The sequence below is a fragment of the Xiphophorus hellerii genome, chromosome 19 (genome assembly GCF_003331165.1).
Source record: "Xiphophorus hellerii strain 12219 chromosome 19, Xiphophorus_hellerii-4.1, whole genome shotgun sequence".
Taxonomy (NCBI): domain Eukaryota; kingdom Metazoa; phylum Chordata; class Actinopteri; order Cyprinodontiformes; family Poeciliidae; genus Xiphophorus; species Xiphophorus hellerii.
Window position 1 is genome coordinate 20,969,202 of NC_045690.1, and position 23,436 is coordinate 20,992,637.

The 23,436-nt window shown below is 40.8% G+C and overlaps 1 protein-coding gene across 6 annotated transcripts in view; it reads left to right on the forward strand.

The window, feature by feature from the left end:
- dnmt3ab (DNA (cytosine-5-)-methyltransferase 3 alpha b) overlaps window positions 1-23,436 on the forward strand; it is a 44,829-nt gene that overhangs the window by 9,963 nt on the left and 11,430 nt on the right. For 3 of the 6 annotated variants that reach the window (XM_032547985.1, XM_032547987.1, XM_032547986.1), the window contains exons 4-7: window positions 3,707-4,058; window positions 11,527-11,573; window positions 13,693-13,839; window positions 22,391-22,747. In XM_032547985.1, coding sequence (XP_032403876.1) covers window positions 3,707-4,058; window positions 11,527-11,573; window positions 13,693-13,839; window positions 22,391-22,747 — 903 coding nt within the window. Of the gene's footprint in view, window positions 1-3,706; window positions 4,059-11,526; window positions 11,574-13,692; window positions 13,840-15,979; window positions 16,420-22,390; window positions 22,748-23,436 lie in introns of those variants that run through there. The other 3 variants (XM_032547988.1, XM_032547989.1, XM_032547990.1) reach the window with 3 other exon arrangements.

Below are 23,436 nucleotides of genomic sequence, written 5' to 3' on the forward strand. Positions count from 1 at the left end.
GCTTTAATGTTCAAGGAGGATTCTCATGTCCAAACTACTTGTTGCCTCCCTTTGCCTGCTAGTTCAGTTCAACATAAATTCAGAGTAGACTACTGGCATACATTTTGGATGTAAAGTAGGGTTGTTGTTTTTCCACCAGATACAGAAAGGTATGTTAAATGGTTGCATTTAGCGTATAACGTGGAACATTGTTCTCTCAAATGACATACAGAGCTGTGAAAATGGATTTGCCCAACCTTTCAGAGGTCGTCTTAGGTTACAGATCTTAAAACTAATTTCAGTATCAGACAAACCTTACTTGAGGAACTACAGTTAAGGGGAAAAACTATCCAAACCAGCCAGGCCCAATGTGAAAACCCTTGGTTGCAAAGGCTGACATTAAATGTTCTTGGTAACCGACTTTGAGATTTTTGACATCACAGAGGAGTGATCTTTGCCACGTTGCAGGGTTTTCTGTTAAAGGCCATGCCACAGTTTCTCTTCTGAATTTAAGTCCTGACTTTGACTAGACCGCTTTAGAACCTTCATTTTGGTGCTATGTTTGGGGCCATTTAGTGTTGGTTCCGGTAGATCTTTGAATCCCTGCCTCTCTGCATAACCCACGTGTGCTTGAGTTTAAGATCATAAACTGATGGCTGCACATTTTCCTTCTGAATTTTCTGGTGGGAAAGTGGACCATCAAGTACGGCAAGTCATCAATCCCAAAACAGCAAGTAGTCCTAAAAAGGTTCAAATTTTGTCTCATTGGTTCAAAAGTCTGAAAGTCTTTTTTGTGAAGTCAATTTTTTTCCCAATTTATTTTTGATTTATAAAGCATTTTCCATACGTTACATATTGACTTGATTGTGCTATAAAACATTAGTATATATATCTGGAAAATATGTAACATCCCATTTAATGAGTTACAACATTGAAGTGTGACAAAAAAAAAAATAGCAAAAAAAAAAAGTCTAACTTTACATTTTATCCAGAATATTATTTACTGCCATGTTTTAATGCTAATAAGCTGCTGCACATTATGTAGGATTACCAGTTTAGTGTTGTGCCTCTGACCCCTGTCTGCCTGTCTGGGCTGTCTGATTTACCAAGCGGGACCTCTGACCTCTGGCAGCGTCCACATGTGGTTCACTGGGTCACTTGTCGGTTGCGTAATGCTTTTAACAGCACTTGCGTCGCACCAAACATGTTTGCTCTCGCACTCTTTTGCCCGCGTTTGTCTTCGTTACTGCGTGCAAGTCAGAATATCGATAATCCTGGAGCGGAGGCTTTATTTCTGTCACTCATCGTGTCCGGCTGAGTCACTGGCAGGCTGCTCCTCGTTTGACTGGACTTGTTCGGTTTATGGATAATTTGTCTGATGAGGTCATGCAGACCTCCGCGGCCTGAGAGGGATTCCTTACAGCCGGCTGCCTTTCATTGTGGCTTTGTCTTTACGCGACGTTACAACTTCGACAGAAGTTTATTTCTGCATGGCTTGTTTTGCATCCAGACATTCTTCAGGGTCACGTTGAGAGCAGATATCTTCAGATTTCTGTCTCTGACCAACTTTATGGTCAGAGTAAACAAGTCATGTGTTTTAAAGGCAGCAGCAAGAACGCCAAAGAGCCTTACAAAGGGATTCATACCCCCTGAGATACAAAAAAAACCCATAAAAAACTTGAATGTACTTCACAGTGGTTCGATGTGAGTTTAACTGGAAAGATGAGGGTAAATGATGTGGCTTTCAAAGTTTTTCACAAATAGTAATTTAAAAATTGTGACGTGCATTTGTATTCAATCTACCGACTCAACAGTTCGAGCCACCTTTCACTGGATTTACAGCTGCAGGTTTGCGCCTCTTGGGTCTAAAAGATTTTAGCTATTCATGTTGGATTCAAGGGATCTATGAACCTCACCACAGACTTAGATCTGGACTTGGACTGGGCTGCTCCCAACACATGGCGGTGTTTCACCGGGTCTCAGCTTCAGTCATATGGAACTTTAGAAATACTGGATGCACGGACGGCCATTCCTAAAAGTTCTCCTTGTTACACTACGAAGTAGAGGTGCACCTATTGCAGTTTTCTGGCCCGTCGCCGATTACCGATCTTTAAAAAGCCTGAATCTGCCGATTCCGATTTTGGCCAACTTGTTTTGTCTGAAATGTCACTAAATATAGCAAGGAAGTCATTGAGTTGGTAACAATGGAGTGAATATTGTCTACTGCAAACATGCAGACACGACCTGGTGGTCAAACCTCTCTCTCTACAGAGCAGAAGAGGACAGTGGCTGATTTTTAGACCTTTGGTGAGGTAGATAAGATCGGCTTCACATGTAAGTATTTAGAGTCAAACATGGAGAACCAACATCTAATTTTATCAAATCAAGAATCCAGACAAACCCCTACTAGTTTATAAATTCTTATTATACATGGGGAATCAATACATAGTTCTATACTTTTATACTTTTGTTTTTCTTTAGCTTTTTAAAAAATTTTGTTTGTATTTCCTCTGACTCATGTAAAGCACTTAGAATTGCCCTGTTGCTGAAAATGTGCTATATGAATAAAATTACCTTACCTTAAGCCGATTTCCCAAAATTAAGGATATCGGCCGATACTTTAAAACCTTTAAATAGTTTAAAGGTTTTTAAAATCCTTTCTTTATCCAACAGAAAAGGAATGGACTCTGTTGGAAACAGGATTCTTTTCTGTCCAGCTTTGAGTTTTGCTGCTGGTGTGAGTTTTAGCAGTGATGCTGGGAGACGATGAGTAAACCGATGCCCCACACAATTATTCACCACTTTGTGTTGGTCTCTCATTACAAATCCCTTGAAAATACTACATTAGAGGTTGTGAATACATCGTGAGAGGGTGTAAATACTTGTGTATGACCAGGTCTGTCACAGTAAGCAATGAATTAACTGATTGCATGATAAATGAAAACAAGCTCGATTTCCATTTTCCACTTGCTTGATTTATTGCATTTTCTCTTTTCTGTCTCTCTGTCTACCTAGAATCGGGCAACATATGTCTTCAGCCTGGTGCATTGGTGTAAACTAACTCTATTTCTGAGGTTCAGTTTTGTTTACAAAAGACTTCAGAATGTATTTGTTGCTTTGGTTATTTATTTTGGATATTTAAAATGTCTTCCAGTTTGAGCATTAGATGTTCACTAGGATTTAAAGTTTATTCATCTTTGAGAGGGTGTGCTGGCATTATCATGCCATTACCATCATATCACTGCAAATTGCTCTAAAAACAACAATAATATTGCTCAACGCAACGACTTCTGGGAAAATTGGCTATCGTGACAGGCCTGCGTATGACATCTAAATATGCTTTACAGCCAGAGAGACATTATTACACACTGGAAATCATGTCAGCTGCAAACAGGTCAGCACCTCTTGAATGAAGTCCTCTTTTATGGAGCGAAACCAGGAGGACGGAGGGAAAACTTTCTCCAGGAACAGCCAACATTCCTGGCATAGTTCTGTGCTGCTGTAACACACAACTTCCCTCCTCGCTTGTAAGTTAGTGGTTGTATGGCAGCTTTCTTGTCCCAGCTTTGAACTTTGGAGTTGAGGGAGTTTGTTGGGGATTGCTGTAACTCACTGATTCACATGCCAACCTTATACAGGTTGACTCATGTAATATTTTTTTACGTTCAATTTTCTCCTAAACGCAAATGTTAACATTTCACCCTCCTTCGTCCCGTTCCGCCTGCAGGTCGAGAGCTGCGGATCCATCACGGGCTGCGCGAGCGTTTGCAACAGTTACCTCGAGCTGTGCCGGCCATCCATATCACAAGTCTACAACGGAGAAACCGACTCGCGCGGAGACAAGACGCCCGACGCCTGCTTCCCCAGACAGGAGAAGCGGGAAGTGGAGAATGGAATTCCCAGATGCCCGTCCTCCTACCAGGAGGAGGACGGCTCCCAGGGTCAGAGCCCCAGTCCCTCCCAGGAGAACGGCTTCCTGTCCAGCCAGGAGGACCGGGAGCTGGAGAAAGACAAGGACGACGGCCTGATGATGCCGCGCAAGAAAAGAGGGAGGCGGAAACTGGAGCGGCCAACGAAGTGTGAGTTCTCGTTCACAAACAGGAATGATCTAGAAATGAGAGTCAGAGCATGTGCAGGTTCCTATTAACGGTAATGCCAGAAGTGTCAGATCTACATATTTACCCACTAGCTATAAGAAAGGGACCAGAAAGAAAACACAGGAGTGCATAAAAACTTAGGAGGTGTTCCTGATGTTGCTTCTGGGATGCTATAAAAGTTTATTAGTATTTCACTGTCATGGGAAATGTTTGCTGTTTAGAGTGATCCAAAGTTTCATTTGGCTACATTTACTCAGATAAAATAAATAACTACTTCCAACAAAATCACTGCTGGCTAAAGTTTTGGAACCAATGCTGTCAACTCTTTCTACATCCGTCTAAAGCTTAGAAGAAAACCCTCAGTCTGCCATACAGCTCCTTTTGCTCTCTTCTCTTCTGTAGGATTTATGTCTGAAGACAGTGATGGATTTGTGTCAGTTGAACTACTTTTTTGCTGATTTGTCTTTATGTTTCGGATCAGGACCTACCAACGAGCCCTTTGCCAGTTTTCCTGTAGAGTCCAAGCTTTGGTTCACTCTAACTAGTGCCTCTGGATTTAAAATTATCCACAGCATCACAAATCCTCCACCATACATGACAGTGGACATGTGTTGTTGGTTTTTTTTCCATGTTACTTTATTATTTTCTTGCTGTATAAAATGTTTGTTGCAGAATAAACCAACACTAGTCTGATCTAACCAAAGCCCCAGAAAACTCCACATGATCAAGACAGTGTGCGATGGTTGCTATGGAAACTTGGTGATCCAAAAATTGCTGCACTTATCCAACAGATTTTTTTTTTACCTTCCTTACCATCTTTTACACAGTCCATAGTGGCTGATGAGTCCAATTTATTTGCCTCAGTTTCATTTGTTCTAAAAGACTGTTGTCAACTAACAGATGCTTCCTGATTTATGAAGATTCACACGTGTGACTTACATGAATGGCATGTTCTCTCGTCTTTCTGATTTTGAGACAGACGTACCTATTAGAAACGGACCTCTATGATTAAAGGTTTACACACACTCAGATCAGCTTAAAATTTTAAATCTAAAAATAAAAATGGCTTTTGTAACATTCACATTATAAGAATGTGCAGGGATGCCATGACACGTGTCACTGCTGACGAGTAAATGTGCTTAAACTAAAGGTTGGATTTTTCACAATTTTGCTTCTTCGATTAACAAAATTAACTATCTTAACTAGGCCTGTCGCAATGAGCGATAAAGTAATTAATCGCAGGGTAAATTAAAGTGAGCTCAATCATTTTCATTTGTATGATTTGCCCTTTTTCTCTTTTATACCGAAAACTGGATGACAAAAGTCTTTGGTCTCCTGAACTACTATGAACTGGCCCTTTGTTTGAGGGACGGTTTAGTTTACAGAGATTCATTTTACATGTTGCTGGATATTTGAAATGTCTTCTAGTTCCTGTGTTCAATGTTTGTTAGACATTAAAGTTTAGGGTGTTGCATTTGATAGCCCTTATAAAAGGACAAATGTAAGAGTAGAAATGATCACGAGATGAGATCAGTGCGCTTTCACTTACTCTTGTATTGAGTGTAGAGAAGCAGAACATAGAAATCTCTTTTCATACAATTCTCAGCCTTTCCAACTGCAAGTCATTGATACTATATTTTTTAGACAAAACCAAGTATTTCACATTACAGTTATTTAACAATATTTAAACCTTTCACTGTGAATTGTTTAAGTAATGTTTTTATGGCACAGTCAGAACTAAATTAATAATTAAAAAATAGAAATATTTCCAACCAAAATGGTGAAAAACAGTACATTGCTTGTACTACTTGACAAAAATCACAAGTTATTATTCTAATTTAAACAAATCAAGCTGCAGGATGCCGAACGGAACATGAGGCCTACTGCCGTTAGCAACAGAGCTAAGCTAGTTAGCCAAACAGTCTTCGCACATCACATTAAAGCAATATAAACTAAATACATACAAATTCGCACACACAGGGCTAGCATTCATCCACATGTCATTCTCCTGAGAGTTAGATCCCATTTCTTAACTTATAAAAGGACAAATGTAAGAGAAGAAATGATCACAAGATGAGATCAGTGTACTCTTGTATTCAGTGTAGAGAAGAGCGCACTAGTGCCCCTAGTGGACTCTTTTGACTATGGCTCTTCCATACAAAGGACCCAACTACATTCCTTGCACAGCCCAAACCAAACTAAATTAATGCAGATAATCAAAACAATTAGATCTAATATTAACCAGATCAAATGAGTATTATGCCCCGCAACACATTATTGCAACATTACCATTACATTACTGGAAATTGGTCCCTAAACAACAATATTGTCGTTTGTCTCAAAAACGTCTGGGAAAATTTATCGGCCAACAAAAATTTGACATTGTCTTTGTACATCTTTAACAGATGTTCATGAGTGCAGTAAAGAGTCGTGGCTGAATATTTAGCGAATTCTGTCAAAGTTGTCTGGATGATGCTGTTTCGTTAAAGCCAGAGTGCGTCGTAGGCCCGTCGCCCCCTCGGCCACGTGCCTCCCCTGTCGCTCCAGAGGGCCGCCGAGACGCCGGCTGTGACTTTGAATGGGAGTGTGGTAAATAACCCTAGGGGAGGAGCAGCCGGTCTCCTGGCAACGGGTCTCCTCGGGCTGGCAGATCCCAGGCGACGGCCGTGCCAGTTGGATGACGTCGTAACCAGAACTCCTTACAAACTGAGTCTGCACCTCTTACTCACCTGGTCTGTGGGGCTTGTTGCGTCTCGCTCGGGTAAACCCCGGGATAACCCTGTTGCTTTAACAGTCCCAGTGTCTCCCATGAAACAACTTTTCTTTTATTTCTCCACATTTTTCCTACTGCGCAGCATTTCGTTTTTTTATTTTGAGTTTTTTTAATTAAGCGGGGTGGAATCAGTACCAATAGGGTGTTTATGTATTTGCCATAAAGATATCTTTACAAGCAAAAAGTTCATTTATTCTGACTGGCTGGGAAGGGGGTTTTGGTTTTTGTTGCTCAGGAAGTAAGCAGCCGCATTATTTGCACAGTAATTACTCTGGTTTGAGTCTACAAAACTTTATGGAAGGAGAAAGTAAAACTCTGGCATGCGTGCTGTTTTTACAGCAGCACTGTACTCGCAACTGGTGAAAAATATGTTCCGACAGAAAGATATTGTTTTAAATGATAGAAAAAGACCTGATCAATAACTATTAACAGTGCAGAAGAATATACAGAGGGATTAAACTGAGTAATTCCTTTTCTTTTTATTGTTGGAAACTTGTTTAGGGAAAAAGCACAGCTAAAAGGAGTTTTTCAGAAATGGAAAAAGTCTTTAGTATTTCGCAATCCCTGCCATAGAACTAAATTTAAAACCAACTGTAGCTTCATGCAAGTCGTTTAAAATGCGTCACAAAAACATTACAAACCTCTTGAATGTTTTCACATTATGTGCTACAACCACAAACGTCCACATAAAGTTTTGGGGATTTATGTGAGAGAAAAATACAAAGTAGAGCATATTTGTGAGTTGAAAGACTAATTAAACATTACTTTTAGCAGTTTTTACAACCACTTTTGCTCCGATTAAAGCTGAACATCTTCTGGGTGTTTATCTATGCCTGACATTTTTGACAATTCTTCTTGCAAAATAGCTTAAACTCAGTCTGACTGGACGGAAATGGAGTTTGTGGACATCAACTTTAAGTCTTGCCACATTTTTAACTAAAACATGAATATTTGCCAATCTAATCTCTTTCATAGTAACTCTGACTGCCACTCTCCAGTCTCTACTGCAACCTGCAGCTGCTTTAAAAAAAAAAAAGTAATTATTAATTTTTCTTGCACCATGTTATTGTTGAGTAAAAACCAGTGAAGGTGTATTTTTCCTTTCCTGTCTTTTTAACACACATCATCAGTAGGGCCAGGACTTTAACACAATAAATTAGATTAATTGACAAATTTTAACATTAAAATTTTTTTTTAACAAAATGAATGACATTATTTTAACGGGGGTTTTTTTTGTTTTGTTTTTTACGTACAAAAGTTCAGGCTGGGTCTTATGTATTGGCACATTTCTTGTACACCCATAAATTTGACGCACAGGCGGCAATTTATGCTTCGAAAAACAATGAGATGGGACGCTGGGAAATACTTTTGTTGTGTTCAAAGTTCTGCTGAAAGGAGTTGGCCCGTCAGCGAAGCTATTCAGGCTTGAAATAGCATCTCAGTGCTAAACATGTTGCAGCAGCTAATGTCAACATTCACAGCTCAGATTTCTAAAGACGCATTTTGTCAAAGACGTTCCATGAACAATCCGGGGTTCCTGAAAAAGCAGAATGGTTATAATAGCACTCAACACTAATTTGATGGTTGAATAATCTAAATAACCGATTGAATAGCTTAGCAACAAAGGTTGAAATCTCTCATATTTTGTCAATATATAATTGCGATTAATTAAGTACAGACCCTGCACTGAATTCGATTGAGAATTTGAATCGTTTCCCCAACACTTGTTCTGTGGCGTAATAGCTAAGAAGAGAGCGGATTAAACAAAAATCATAAGCATGTGGTTTAAAACATGTTCATCAAAGCATCTTGTGGTCTTGTGCATCCTCACATTGTCCTTATGTCTTTGACACGGGATTGCAAAAACAGATTGAGAAGTGGGTTTTTGTCAAAGGCGGGTACCAAGTAATCTGCGGTGAAAGACTTAAAATACTGTCAGAAAGCAGATCTGGGTACTTTGAGGCGGCATAATGAGCCTCAGAGCCAAAAAAGCCACTTATATGTACAGTTTGTCAAATATGAGCTTTAAATGCATCCCGACTTTAAATGCAGATTAACTTCAACACAAGGGAAAATATGTAGTAATCTGTTAGTAAATATTGAGTCAGTGAGATCTAAACTTTAGGATAACGTTAGCTTAGCTTCCAGTGCTTTACATGTGCCACAAACTGCGTTAGCTTAGCAGCTAGAGTCCCCTCGCTTCAATTTTACTAATCAACAAAGCAGACTGGGGCTGGAGATTGCAATCACGGTCAATAAAGTGTTGGTACAGTTACGACTGGAGCACAGAGAGCTTGGCAGAGGAAGCGGAGGCCTGGATCGATATTCAGCTAAACAGGGTTTGTGTTATCCATCTGGAGGGCAAAGGAAGGATTTTAGCTCCGTCTGGGGTGTGCAACTGAGCTCCGGTAATGCTAAAGCTGGAACCCACTCCAGCTGGCGAGGTATACTCTCTCTGGGCATCGCGGGCCGGATCCTCTCACAAACCCAGTGACCTTGGCACTCTGCATGCCTCAACAATTTGTTATAGAGTCACTTATTCCTGAGGATCACAATGAAAGCAGTGGAGAGGGGGAGGCTGGAGGTCCAGCCACACGTGGAGCAATCTTGAAGAGGCTGCTAAGAGAGAAGACTTCTGCTTGGACGCGTCTCTAGGAAAACTTGCCATCAAGTGTTGCCCCCTCCCAATTCACACTCCCCCGCCTCCCCTTGGGGCTCAAGTGCCAACACAGTGCTTTAGCATCAACTGTTTACTCATTCTGTGCCATCTTGCTAATTTCAGAGCCAGCTGCTTCATAAGACGTGTGTGTTGTGCAGCCGGGGTAATGCGGTATCAAAGAGCCTGGGGACTTTTAGGACTGTGAAACTAATACCAGATATGTTGGCAGGCGCCTCTGTGATAAAGCTAAATTTGGCTCCCTCGTGTTGTCATCTGATTGTGAGACGGAGAGAAAAAAAAGTTCATTAATCACGACAGCCGCGCTAGTGTTTCGTTCATCGTCGGTCTCTGTTGAACTCCGTCAGCGCTTGGTTAGACACAGACAAACAATGCTTTTCAGGAATAAATAACACGCGCGTGTTGTTATTGCAGACATCTGAAATCATGGCCAAGTTGGAGGGAAGTCCAACTGGAGCGTTTACTGTGCTTGAGTCAGTTTTATTAGACTGCGGTCTGAGGGCCCCTCGACGCTGGGCTATTATTGTCTGGTTTACTCGGCTGCTGAAATTCTCACTTCAGGTTGTGCAACTTCCTCTGAGTGTATCTGCGCCCATTTCTGGCGCCGATAGCATCGCAACCGTCCTCTGCATCATTCATTCACCTGCCTACGAATGATGGCTGTTTGGAGGGCATCGTCTGCTGATCTGTTTATCGGTCATTTTGGGAGGCGGGACTTTGTACAGTTTTGACCTAAAATCAATTTTAGCCGATTTCGATTGAACTTTCAGAACTATGAGATATAAAAACTGCATTTGAAAGGTATTTTTTTAAGCTTAGGGTTAGCAGTCTTCTTAGCGTTTACCATAGCTGTTCACATGGTTAACTCGGCATTACTAAAAAAGCAGTTTATTTACTCTAGAGCAGACTCTGTTCACTTTTGCTTCTGTTAAAGAGCATATTTGTCATGAGATGCAAAACCTACATGAACCTTCAAGAAAATATTGTTTTTTACCTCCTAAAGAAAATTTGTTGGGTTTTGTCGCTAAAAATCTTTCAATTTATGCCTATTTTTAAGTTTTAGAAGACATAAAAAATATATAACTTTTTCGAAGAGAGAAATATTCATATGTATAAAAAAAAAAGAATAATACCTAGCAGATTGTGAATGAAAATACATGAAAAATTAGCCAAAATTGGCTTTTTTTATTGTTTAATATTGAAAAACATCGCTCAGGTCAATATCAGTTTTGGCTAAAGCTACCGTGATAAGTGACTGAAACTTGTTTCTCGCTATGACTGTGTATCAGTTTCTCTAAATGTGTTTTTTTTTTTTACTTGCTTAGATATGTGTCGCACTGCCTGAACCGAAACTATAATCTTTACTACCCAGAGGAAGTCCACCAGCTTTATAACATCTGTTGAGATTTTCAGTAGTTTTTTTTTACAAGCAATTTCATGGAAAGACTTCCCAAAAACTCTACTCTGTTCTGATTCAGTTCAGGTTTTGAGAACGTCTAGGAGGGACATATGCACCCACCAAATCACAGATGTGAAACAATATGTTGTAGACTTTATGACTCAATGTCAACAGCCAGGGCTAATAGCAGCTGGCCCTGTGTTTCATGAAAGGAAAACATCGGGCCGGATGATAAGCTGTGGCCAAAGTAAACTTGGCCACCTTCTACGCTCATCAGAACCTGGGCAGCAAATCCAGACCTTCGCGACTCCACCGTTTCCTCATACAGCACCTGAGAGCTCAAGCTCCTCTGGTCCAGTTTTTCAGAACCACAGTTTGGATTTATACGACTCCCTCACCCTAGAGTTTTAGCGAATTAGCTTTATTTAGATCAAGTGCTTTGTTGATGCGATAAAAATGAAGCGTGCGATTCATTAACGTGTCATGGTTTATTGATCGATAAAAAGCAACGACTTTTGCTCAAATTTAGGGGCTGTTAATGGGATTTACTCTCTTCGGTGAATGATTCAGGTCATCCATTGTGTCACTGTCTTCTCTCTAGATGTGGAGCACAAGGAAGACGACGGGTGTGACACAATCAAGACTGAGGTAAGATTTCTGTGCTGTTGTGTCGTTCTCTGGATCAGAATAAGGGTTGAATCCTTGTTTTATGAGGTCAGAGTTGTTTAAATGACCTTTGGATGTTCTACAAAATACGGTGCGGTTTTGTTTGACTGCAATTGCCATGAATACATAAAATGCTTAACGTTCTTGCAGAGTTGTGGACAAATAACTAGTGGCACTCTTAACTTCTACACTACGTATGATGCATATCTCGAAAAGCATAGCGTGGAAAAAGACGGGAACACTGTGCCCTGCTCTCGAAAACCGAACATAGAAATGATTTATGAATTATTCTTAAATTCTCCTGCAAAGTGTTTATATCCATTGTCTGTTGTTCTGGAAATTACTGACATGCAGCCACAAGGTCTAACTTGCTTAGCATCATGTTGATTTGTTTGACTAAAGTATCAGACACCTGTTTCTAGTTGCTAACGTTAACATTAGCATCTTGTCGTGCTCACAATCTCTTGAAACATTCACAACTCAGTAGAAAAAAACCAAATATCTCTTTTATTTTTTTTGGTCGTTCACATCATTCACATGTGACATGGTTTATCTGCTGCAAAAACATGACGTCTTCTAAAAATAACATATGCAGTGACTCTCAAAAGTGAACGCAGCCATGTTTGAAGTAAAAAAAAAAGCCTGTCTGTGTTATGTGTAAAAACGAGACCATGACTGATCATTTCAAAACTGTCTCCACTTATTTAAACGTGACGTCATCAATAATTCAACTGAAAAAAAACCCAAGAAGACCACTGGGAGAAAAATAATTACAAAAAGCTGCAGCAACCTGCTTGTAAAATGTCTTCTGTTATTGTTCTGCGTTGTTGGAATTCCTTAATTCTGGCAAAGCCATTCCCAAACGTTAATTTTCCTCTCATGAAGTCATTCTTTTGTATGTTTGGACGTATTATTCACTGTTAATTAGTTGGACCAAAAAGTGAAGCCAACCTAAACACCAACCGTGTAGTTTAGATGGAAACTGCTCTTCGGTCTCGGTTGGGTCTGACAGAAATTCATTGATGAGCTCGACTCACGTTGTCCAATCAAATCTTTAGAGTTTATGTATCTGGAACCAGTTTTTTAATGTTTGCTAACAACCCTACAGTTTGAAGGCACGTTGATTCGTTTCATAAGAGTTGGATCAAACCTTCTGACTCTGAACTCGATGAAATCACAAATATACTAATATAGCAGTAACGCGGTTGGGTTCTTTACTTGAAAATATTTGACTCTGTACGCCAAACAGAACGGATGTGATGTCCCTTTTAGATTTTTTTTTTAGATAATCTAATATTAGCTCTGCTGATTTTTAGCTCCCGGTAAAACTCCAGTACTCTCAAAACTAACACCCCATGCAGCTAGAATCACAAGGAGGTACAACAAGTGCCTCCTGGAGAAAATAAATATTTGTTCATGCAAACCGCGAGCTGGTCAAAAAGAGATAAACTGCAGCTTGGAAAAACCTGCGGTGGAAAAGTTGGGACTTGTTAGTCGGAGAGCGGTGGGGTGGTCCGACTAGTTTGGTAATTTAGCATCAGTATAAACTTACACGCTCCTGGCAACTAGATATTCTCATTGGACTCAAGCCTCTACAACAAAGGAACAAACATGTTTCTTATTTAAAGATTTGTTTAGATTGACTTTCCACTCTTGTGCTCTAATACAACAGCAGAAGGTAAAGGCCTTTCCATGCAGGTTTTTAGAAAGAAATCAGTAAAATTATGCACAGCACATTCTTCAATGCTGTTTGCTTTTGACTGGAGATTGTCTGCGCCAGAAATCCAGAAACAGAAAATGGTTTCTTCTCTCTTTGAACTGATGAAAGAAATGGTACCTAATGGTGTATAGATTTGAAATATCAAATACACTTGGAAGCATCTCAGGAAAGCTTGTTCCGGTGTTTTTTTAAGTTATTAGACGCTGTGACCTCCCTTTACAAAATTAACTAGTCAAATCACCAAACTACCCATTTCAAACAGAACGTCTCTCTCATGAAACACGGCGACTGGCTAGACGCACAATTTTGCCACAGTTCTCAACGTCGACTCAAAAAAAAAAAAAACAAGTAGCTAATTTGTTTCTTTCGTACCTTAAACAGGGAGGTCGAGGCAGGCTACGAAGGGGAGTTGGTTGGGAGATCAGCCTTCGACAGAGGCCAATGCCCAGAATAACCTTCCAGGCTGGTGACCCTTATTACATTAGCAAGCGGACCAGGGAGGAGTTGATGGCCAAGTGGAAGATGGAGGTGAGTACCCTCGCTGTAAACCAGCCACCACTGACCGCAGGGTCAGAGGCCAGCGTTGACTGAAGCTAGAACCCTTGGGGAACCCATGACCAAGTGTATTTGGTGTGTCATTTGATATTTCATGAAGGTACCATTTATTTCAGTGAAATTTCCCCAGTTTGGCTTCTGCTTTTCATTGCTTTGTTCTTGTCTTTCGTACGAGCGGAGGGGGGAATTACATCCATCTGTGTGGGTCACATCTGGTTCATACTTCCCTGCTGAAAACATAAAATTTAGATTTACTCTGTTCCCTGTGCTTTTGATGTCTCACTTCAGAGCTTAGTGAATGGCAATAAAGCTGATCTCAACATGCAATGTTTCTTTTTTGTTGTTGTTGTTGTTGCTAGAGTCTGAGATGAGCTGAAGTAAACCAAGTTGAGTTGAATGAATTGAGTTAAGTTGAATTAAAACGAGTCGGAACCGAGTTCAGTCAGGTCAGTTCAGTGGGTCTGCTCTGTCTTCTCAAACACTGAATCGCTGGTTCTGGTTCTGCCGGAGGTTTCTTCTTGTTAAAGTGGAGTCTTTCCTCTCCGCTGTTGCTGCATACACTCTCAGCATGAGAGATTGCTGCAAGTAAATGACTTGAAATCAGTTTTCATAATGAGCTAGAGTTGACACTGATGTGTGACTGGTTTGAAATTACTTTTCTTATAAAATGCCTTTTACACTTTTACTTGTTTTTCTTTTGAAGTGGCTAAATTTACATGGTGTGATTTGAATTGGCACTATGTAAATAAACTGAAATCAAGACTGAGTCAAATTTGTTATCATCATCACTATTGTGTGGCCGAGTTTCATTACACTGCTGCAGATATTTCCATCTTTGTTGGCTCGTGTAGACACGCTTGTCTGTTTTTAGTTAGCGGCTTAAGAAAGCAAACAGAAATGTGTTTGCACATCAGACTGGAGCTGGAAACGGGGCAAAACAAGTTTCTCTGGCAAAACGGCGCTTCTTTCACAAAATCATCAGGCAAGTTGTGACAGAACCGTAATATTAAAGCAACAAACCACATTTATATATTCGACTGCAGCTCCTTGAAAAGCATTCGAACATTTCCGCGTTTTGCCATCTTACAGCCACAAACCCAAATGGATTTTTCGTGTAACAGATCATCACAACGTAGCATATAGTTGTACAATGGAAGAAGGGTTCCCTAAACTTCTTCCTAATAAAAATCTGAAAGTCAACTATTGTAAAATAGAGCCCACTTCTGCGCAATTTCATCTAAGTATAGATAAAGCTTTTATTGTGAAGGCCCCAGAGTTTTGTTAGAAAATATAAGTGGTTTTAGCATAATAAAATATAAATAGTTAGAAGAATACAAATACTTTTGAAAGGCTCTATATATCTACCTTTGTAGTAACTGGTTGTGTTTTGAGTATCTTTCTCTTCATTGCATGTAAACCCCTGATCTGGTAATAAAGTTTAATTAATAACAGACTATTGGACGTTAATTTGTTACCTTAAAATCCTAGAAGAAAATGTTATTAAATAACTACAGACTGGCATTAGTGAGGCTTGCAGGATTCTCAAAGCAATAACTAGATTAAGAAAAATATTAAACAGCAACACAAAATAAGGCACAAAGTTCCAGTTACTTTTAAAGATTGTTGATCAAAAGTCGTACGTAACGTTTAAATAACAACCGAAAAGGTAAATGGAAAGAAAATTGAGTGAGTGCTCCACTGTCCCAAACAATAAATTATCCCAAATCATTTGTTCCTGTGGAAAGCACAAATATAATTCTTTTATATGAGTTAAAGGAATCAACTGAATCTGTTCTGGGGGTTTTTTTCAGTTTTTTTTTTGTTTTTTTTTTGCCAGTAGCGGTCAAAGTAGGTCAGAGGTGAAAGTGTCTCCAGGGAAAAAATATTGCCAAATTAGCAGGACGTGTCAGGCCCCTGCAAACGAAACGCTCTAAAGTAAGAGTCAAGTGTATTTAAAGCGCTTTAAGGTGGATTTTCCTGAAAGTGAAGCACAGAGAGGCTTTGACTGCTACTACGCTTTTTTTTTTTTTTTTTTTTTTTTTCTTATCCGGCACTTTGCAAACTTTTATGAGATTTGCATAAATGCGGCTTTGCTTTGCCATCAAAGTCCTCTTCTTCGCTGCAGGGGATCTCGCTGTTGCGTACTCCCGCGGCACGGACAGCGTGGTGGTTTAGAGGGTTGCACTTTACTTTCTTTTTTTTCTTCTTTTTTTTTTTGTACATGTGTTACAGTGAGAAGTTCTCCTTTTCTCCCTTTTCATTTCCTTCCACTTCTCCGCACCCCTCCCCCCAGCTACCGAAGTGAACTTTGTGCTGTGGATGTGAGGGTGAAGATGAGGTTTCTGCAAATGCTCGGCCGTGCTGGCCCCCCAACATTTGCAAGTCGTGTCTAGCCAACCAGAACTGCCTTAGCAATCACCTGACCCTGAACTTCCCAGACAAAGAAATGTTCATGCCTTTTTTTTTTTCTCTTTCTTCATCCACCCCAAGTGTGGGGGTGAACAAACCTAAGCCCCACACTGGATTATGAGGTTAGCACGCTGGCATGTATGGGTATGTGGACTTGCGTTGTTTTGTTTGGTGGCACATGGCGATGGTGTGTGTTTCTGAGCAGCTTGCTCGCAGTGAGAATATGCTGACATAAGGTATTTCCGCGAGAGTTGCTGTGGACCATCTGTGCGGCATGGCTTAAAGGGAACCTGCCTCTTTAAATGTGGAAGGGAGCGCAGGCTTTTAGCCATGTTTGGGAAAAAAAGCTGCTGGCTTATGAAAAAGAAGAAAAAAAAGTTGCTCCTGTGAGAAATATATGCTGAGAAAATGTCGGAACGGCTCATTTTAGCACGTAGAAAAAGCTCGTAAGAGCAGGAGGTTTGATGAAATCAGATTTTCAAAAGGACTATTTTTAGTGCCAGCGTGACTTTTTAACTGGGACATGTTGGAGTTGTTTTGCTGCACTGATCAGAATGTGGACGATTTTTGATGTCTGTAGAGATTTGACCTGCCTGAACTGATTTTAGTCGATTCTGATTGCTCTTAAACAAAAATGAAAAAGAAACAGAACGCAGATCTCTTTTTCTCTCTCCAATGTTACTTCTGTAACCTGCTTTTAATTATTTATAGCAGAAGCTATGTTACACCGAAAGAGAGGGAAAAATAGACGGGAAGTAAGTTACCCCTGAAATGCGCCATCTTGGTAGGATACCGGTAGGATCATTGCATCGGAGCAGCATTACCACCGACATTACCAAAGTGTAAATTAGTTTTTTAAAGGCTTTTTCTGCTCTTTGGGGGAACCAATTCAGTTTCAAGCAATTGAAAATAGTTAACAAATCATTTGTGTTTACCGACAGCTATACTTTGAGGATGAGGATGATGTGACTGCGTGTGACGATGATGACATGAGGCCCGAGTTTCTCTTTAACCTCCTTCTCTTTTACTTGTTATGTGTGATGCCTAATAGCAACCAATTTGAATGTAAATTTACATGTAAATGTACGGTTTGTTAAGGTCGAGTGATTGTAGCAGTAATTGCATTGAAAACCTCCTATCTTGACAAAGAGCAAAACAATTCTGCTTGTGTACGCTCGCTACACAGTGCAGGCGTATTTGCTGTAATGGTTTCAGCCTTTCTGTTATCTGCCAGACGTTTTGCTCTCTCTCTCCGCCTGCATAAACCACAGATGTAGTAAAATGACGTTCCTTTTTTAGTATCTGCTTACATCACTGCGCTTTCCTCCGACTTGATATTAAATACCTCACTGATACCTAAATAAGTCATTTTAAGTCGTCCTTCCTCAGTAACAACTTGAACAACGAAGAGTGTTTTCAGCATTACCTCTTTATATTTAGGTACGGTGTGTTCACTGATTGGATAAACAATGGATTTTTTGATTTTCTGACCTGCTTGCTTCAAGTCAGGGACTATCAAACAGAACATTAGGTGCCTTTGTGCTTTTTATTGATAGTTTCCACTTTGCTAAGCAGAGGAGTTAAGGTCTTTTAACTTCAGGCATATCTCAGTGTGTGAGCCATCAAACAGTTACGCCAACAGTCCTCGCCGGGTATTTCCTGCTTGCTGTGCATGAGAAACTGCAGAGGTTGAAAGCTTTGTGTTGTTTTAAAGTCTCAGTGGTAGGTTGAGGAAAAAATGCAAACTGAAAGCTAAATTTACTCCTCTTTTTTCTTTTACAATACAAATGATCAGGAGGCTTTCGTTATGATCCTACTGTACATGTTCTTCGACCTCAATTTAAGTTTGTGAAAAATATTATTAATAAAGTTATGCTATATTCGTTTTACTTGCAGAGGAGACTATTTGTATCCTAGCAACCGCTCCTGTGAGTCTCTGACTCTTTAAGATTGAAAGTTTCCCTTATAAAGTTAACAGCCTTAATAAACAACTGATGTTTAGCCGTTTACTGTAACTGTGGCGCTAATTTGAGCATTACAGGTCACATTATAGGCGCTAAGTATTATTTCCACCTATACGTTGAGACCGGTGTGTGTGTGTGTTCTGGGTGTTTTCTGCCTCCCATTGCACTCCGTCACCCTATAAGCCCTCGGGGTATCATGCTGCACGGCGTCTGAGTCAGGTGATCCGCGGTTGTGCAACCAACATGTCTCTACACCCTGCCAGAGAATCTGCGCAGCTTCTGTTCGAAACAAAGGCCCGTATCGCAGTCCTCCATATCAAACTTTTGGGTTCTAACGAGGAAGACGTGCCAGTTTTGTTGTGCTTTGCAGCACTGGGGCCTGCAAACACAGCGCAGCGCATGTGCTGCTCGTCTCCAGCGCTGTTCTGACAGGAGGCGTAAAGCAGTGGTGTTTCTGAGGTGTCGGTGACAGACAGGCATGTGTAAATGATAAAGACCGCATTGTGTTATCTCCTCTACCTCCTTTTCTATTTGCCCCTTTTTTTAGACTTGGAGGGCCTGTCTCGCTCATAAAGCGGCACACACACTGTGAGGCCCTCAAAAGGGGGCATTTACCACTGAGAAGAAGTCCAGAGACAAATATCTGCTTCTTATAGCCACTATACTGTGTGTTCTCCCACAAATTGTGTGTACAGTGTCACTAACTGGGTTTCCAGTGCAGATGCATGCAAAACTTTGCCGATATTCCCCTGACCGCAACTTCGTAATTGCGGTGTTCCCGTTAAATAAGGAACGCAATTAAAGTCACATGTGAACATGTTTGCTTGTTGGATAAATCGTTAAAAAAAAAACATGCAGCGACATCATCCTCGTTCAGGGTTTTTTTCCACCAGTAGTGTTACCTGGTTTTGACCACATGACTTGTGTGATGTGAAAAAAGTGTTTCCATTGCAGTTTTTGCGAAACCCATAAATTGGCTTAATGGAAACACGTCGATTTTGAAAAAAACTTTTGTTTTTCACTCGGATGAGGAGGTTTGTTTTTTTTTTTTGGCCGTATAAAAAATTTAATTTCGCAAAACTCTCTGATTTTAATTGTGTTTTACATTTCATGGAAACAGAGCAATAGGGAAATTGTGTTGTTGTTGTTTTTTTACATTAGCATTAGTATTAGTATTGACAAAGTTTTTCGCACATTTGAAATTGAAGCACAAAAAGATTTTCATCAAAAAACGTGAAGTTTTTCGAAATTTCCGTGGTTCCATTTAGCAAAATTGATTTTCGTCACTCCAATTGGCATAATTGTAAAGTTAGTGGAAACAGAACTACTTTCTAATGGACTTTGGGGAGAAGAAATCTCAGAGAGAGAGAGAGAGAGAGAGTATTATGCTAAGCGAGCTAAAAAAATCACCCATCACCAGTATCACCCAGTAAGCGTCAACAATTTGCCAGGAATGATTGCAGATTCTGCTTCTGATTTCTTCTTCCAAGCTAGCTGCCATGTGTTCGTTTTTGTAGTTTTTTAAATCTTTTTAACCACCTGGAACTTCAGATCCAAGCAGGACTCGGAGCAGCGACTCCGGTTTGCTTGTGTCAGAGCCAAGAGGCCCATCACGTACGGCCGAGGGCTCTGAACCACTCACCCAGCGCTACAGCACAGATATTTATAAACCCCAGCCGAGCTTCTTGATTGAAGAGCACATGTTTCTACTCTTCTGAGGCAAACCCCTCCCCACTCACCCAAGGCACCCTGTCCTCTTAAAGGCACTATTGTTTACGAGTCACACTGGGGAAGAAGACGAGAAGCGGATCCCAGTGTACTCTCTCTCTCTTCCCGGCCGTGCCACCTCTGGAGATTGATGCCATGTGAATCCTGAGAAACTGAAATACTCTGGAGGGAAATAAGCACAGCTGTGCAGCGGCGCTCTCGCGTGAAGCGCATAGTATGATCGGCACGTGTTGACATGCGCGGATCTGTGCGCACGTAGAGGAAATGGAGACCGCGAGCAGAAAGTGGACATGCCTGTCCGTTTGGATCCAACGGCGCATTTGTTTGAGAAAGAGACATCAGAACGGGCGCAGCTGTTGAGGATTTGCTGCCAGAGGCTTTAGTCTCGCCTGCGCCTTGTCCTCTCTGATTGACCCACTGACTCAATGTCACGGACTCCAGGCTTACTGAACTCCATTCCGGGACTCAACACGGCCTCTACATACGCTGCTTGTGTTAATGTCTCTACCGGCTTGAAACATCTGGTGATCGCTAAGTAGCTCCACCTTAGTCAGACTGGATGGAGAGCAACTGTGAAGATCAGTTTTCAAGTCTTACCAGAGATCCCCAGCTCAATTTGGGTGAAAGGTGAAAGTCTTCCCCGGTCTCAGGTGTTTTGCAGATTTAAACAGATTTACTTCCATTCAGCTCGATCCAAACCGAGTACAAGATGTTCAAGTTGATGTGACAACATGGTAAAAAAACCAAAATGTAACCAAGCAGTTATTTGTCTAGTTTCTATTGCAAATATCTTAGTTACCCTGAAATAAGACAACATTCACTTATAAGTAACTTTTTAGAATTTGTTTAAAGTCAGAAACTCCTTAATATTGAACTTATAATTTTTAACGTAATATATTCCAGTGGAGCTAGTATTTTTCTTTAATCAATATTAAGGAATGATTGACTTAAAGCAAGCTACAGCTTGCTGAAAAGTCACTTTTAAGTTAGTTTATTCATATGTCGTTGTACTAATTTGCACTAAAAACCAGACAAAAAACTTACTTGGTAAGATTTTGTGTGTTTTGTGGGCGACTGTGGCTCTTTGGTAGAGTAGTCGTCTTGCGATCGGAAGGTTGTAGGTTCGATTCCAGCTTCCTTCTGCCACATGTCGATGTGGCAGAAGGCACTTAACCCCAAATTGCCTACCGATCTGCGTATCGGTGTATAAATGTGTGTGTGTGTGTGTGTTTGTGAGTGTGACTGGGTGAATGTGACTCTAGTGTAAAGCGCTTTGAGTGGTCAAAATGACTGGAAAAGCGCTATATAAGTTCAGTCCATTTACGCCAAGTTTGACTTCCTATGACTTTCTTTCAGCTTTGGCTTTTCAAAGCAAATAACACCAGATCTGTCGAGCCTATGACTAATATCTGAGTCTTCCACCTGATCTTGATTGATCTGTGGATCTCTGCAGCTCCTCCAAGTTACAATGAGCCTCTTGGCCACTTCTCTGAGTCTATTAATAGGGGTGTACCAATAAATCGGCCCTGATTTCCTTAATTTCTTAAGATCGGTGCTCTTTTCTACCTCAACAAAAGTCTGAAAATCAGCCACTGTCGTCTTTTTACTCTACCACGAGGGAGGTTTGACTGACAAGTCGGCTCACCAGGTCATGTCTGCACATTTGCAGTTAACAATAGTCACCCCACTGCTACTGCATTTCAGAAAAAATAAAAAATCGGTATCGGCCAAAATCAGAATCGTCAGGTCAGGCTTTTTAAAGATCAGCCAGAACACTGCAATCGGTGCAGCCCTATCTATCGGCCTTGTCTTGTCAGGGTTGGGGTTGTGCCACGCTCTTTGCTTTTTTTAACCAGTGCTGTGTGAAGATATCCGATGTTTGGTGCTTTAAACTCATGACTGCGTCCCAGGCCCGGTCGACGTGTTCTCTGCTCTTCATTGTGCTGTTTGAGCTCTAATGTTCCCGAGCAATACTCCGTGACCTTTGCAGAACAGCCGCTTTTATAAATACCACACTTAAAAACCATAAAACCTTTTTTTTCCTTCCACTTCACAATTATGCACTACATCCACTGCGCTCCCCTAAAAGTTTTATTATCCTGGTCTGGTCACCCCTATGAATTTTTTTTTTCCCGTGGGCGTACTGACTACATTGTGTTGGGGCTATTACATAAGATCCCATTAAAGTGAAAAAAAGTGGAAGTAGTTCTAAGGGTATGAATACTTTTACAAGGAACAGTAAGATCCTGTTTACAAGGCCTTTCAGACTCCGGCTCGCCATCGGCTTTGCCGTGAGGAGGTCCGTTGCTCGTGTTGTGCTGCCAAGTTCAATAGCTGCGCTATTGAACTATTGAGCAGAGACAACTCCTCTGTTGTCTCTGGGTTTTGTTATTTGTTGTTGTTTTTTTGTTTGTTTTTTTTAGGCAGAGAAAAGAGCCAAGCTAATGTCGGAGATCAACATAATGAAGGACCTGGAGAAGAACGACGCAGAGAGCCGGACAGAGGAGCTCCCAATAACCAAACACCCGCAGCCTTCAAAGCAACAACCTCAGCCTCAGCCACACAGCCAGCCTCTGCCGCAGCCTCAGTATCAGCAGCAATCGCAGCCGCCTCTGCCGCAGCAACAGCAGCAGCAGCAGCAGCAACACAAGCAGCCGCCTCAACAGCAGCAACCTACTGACCCGGCTTCTCCCACTGTGGCCACCACTCCGGAGCCTGTCGCCATCGGAGGAGAGGAAAAAACTTCCCAAAAGTCTTCGGACACTGAGCCCGAGTATGAGGTAACGCTCTGCAGAGGCACGACTTTGCTCTGGTTGCTCTGGTGGTTTTTTGGAAGCTATAACATGTAAGGACTTCTATATTAAGGGTGAATGTGAGTTTAGAATCTCTTTGTCTTGTCAAAGCAGTTGTATGTTTCAGGTGGGGTGTCTTAAAAGCTTACTAACACACACAATAATGTGCCCTGCGGAATAAGCAACACATAAAACGACACTCCTTGTGCTTTACACCGGCATCAATCTATTACTTATTTAATCTTTGACCTCGGTACAATTTTAACTTGACAACTAATGTTTGACATGTAGATTCATAACACGGTTTCCCAATATTATTAACAAAACTCAGACTCTGAATGTTGGGGAGTAAATGCCTATTTGTACTTCTATTGGGGTGAATACTGAACTTGAGCAATTTCCAGAACAATAAAAAGCAACCTACCACTTTTCTGCACACACAATCAAATTTGAATACATTAGCATATAATTGGATCTAATTCCCCAAATGCGGAAATGCAGTGTTATAGACAGAATAGTCATTAGTAGGCCTGTCAAAATAAACAATAAATCAATTAATCGCAGGATCAATTAAAACAAGTTGAATCATTTTCATTTGCTTGAAACTGGATGATAAAAGTCTTCAATCTGGTTTTGGTCTTTATCCTGTTTTTTGAAGGACAGTTTTGTTTACAAAG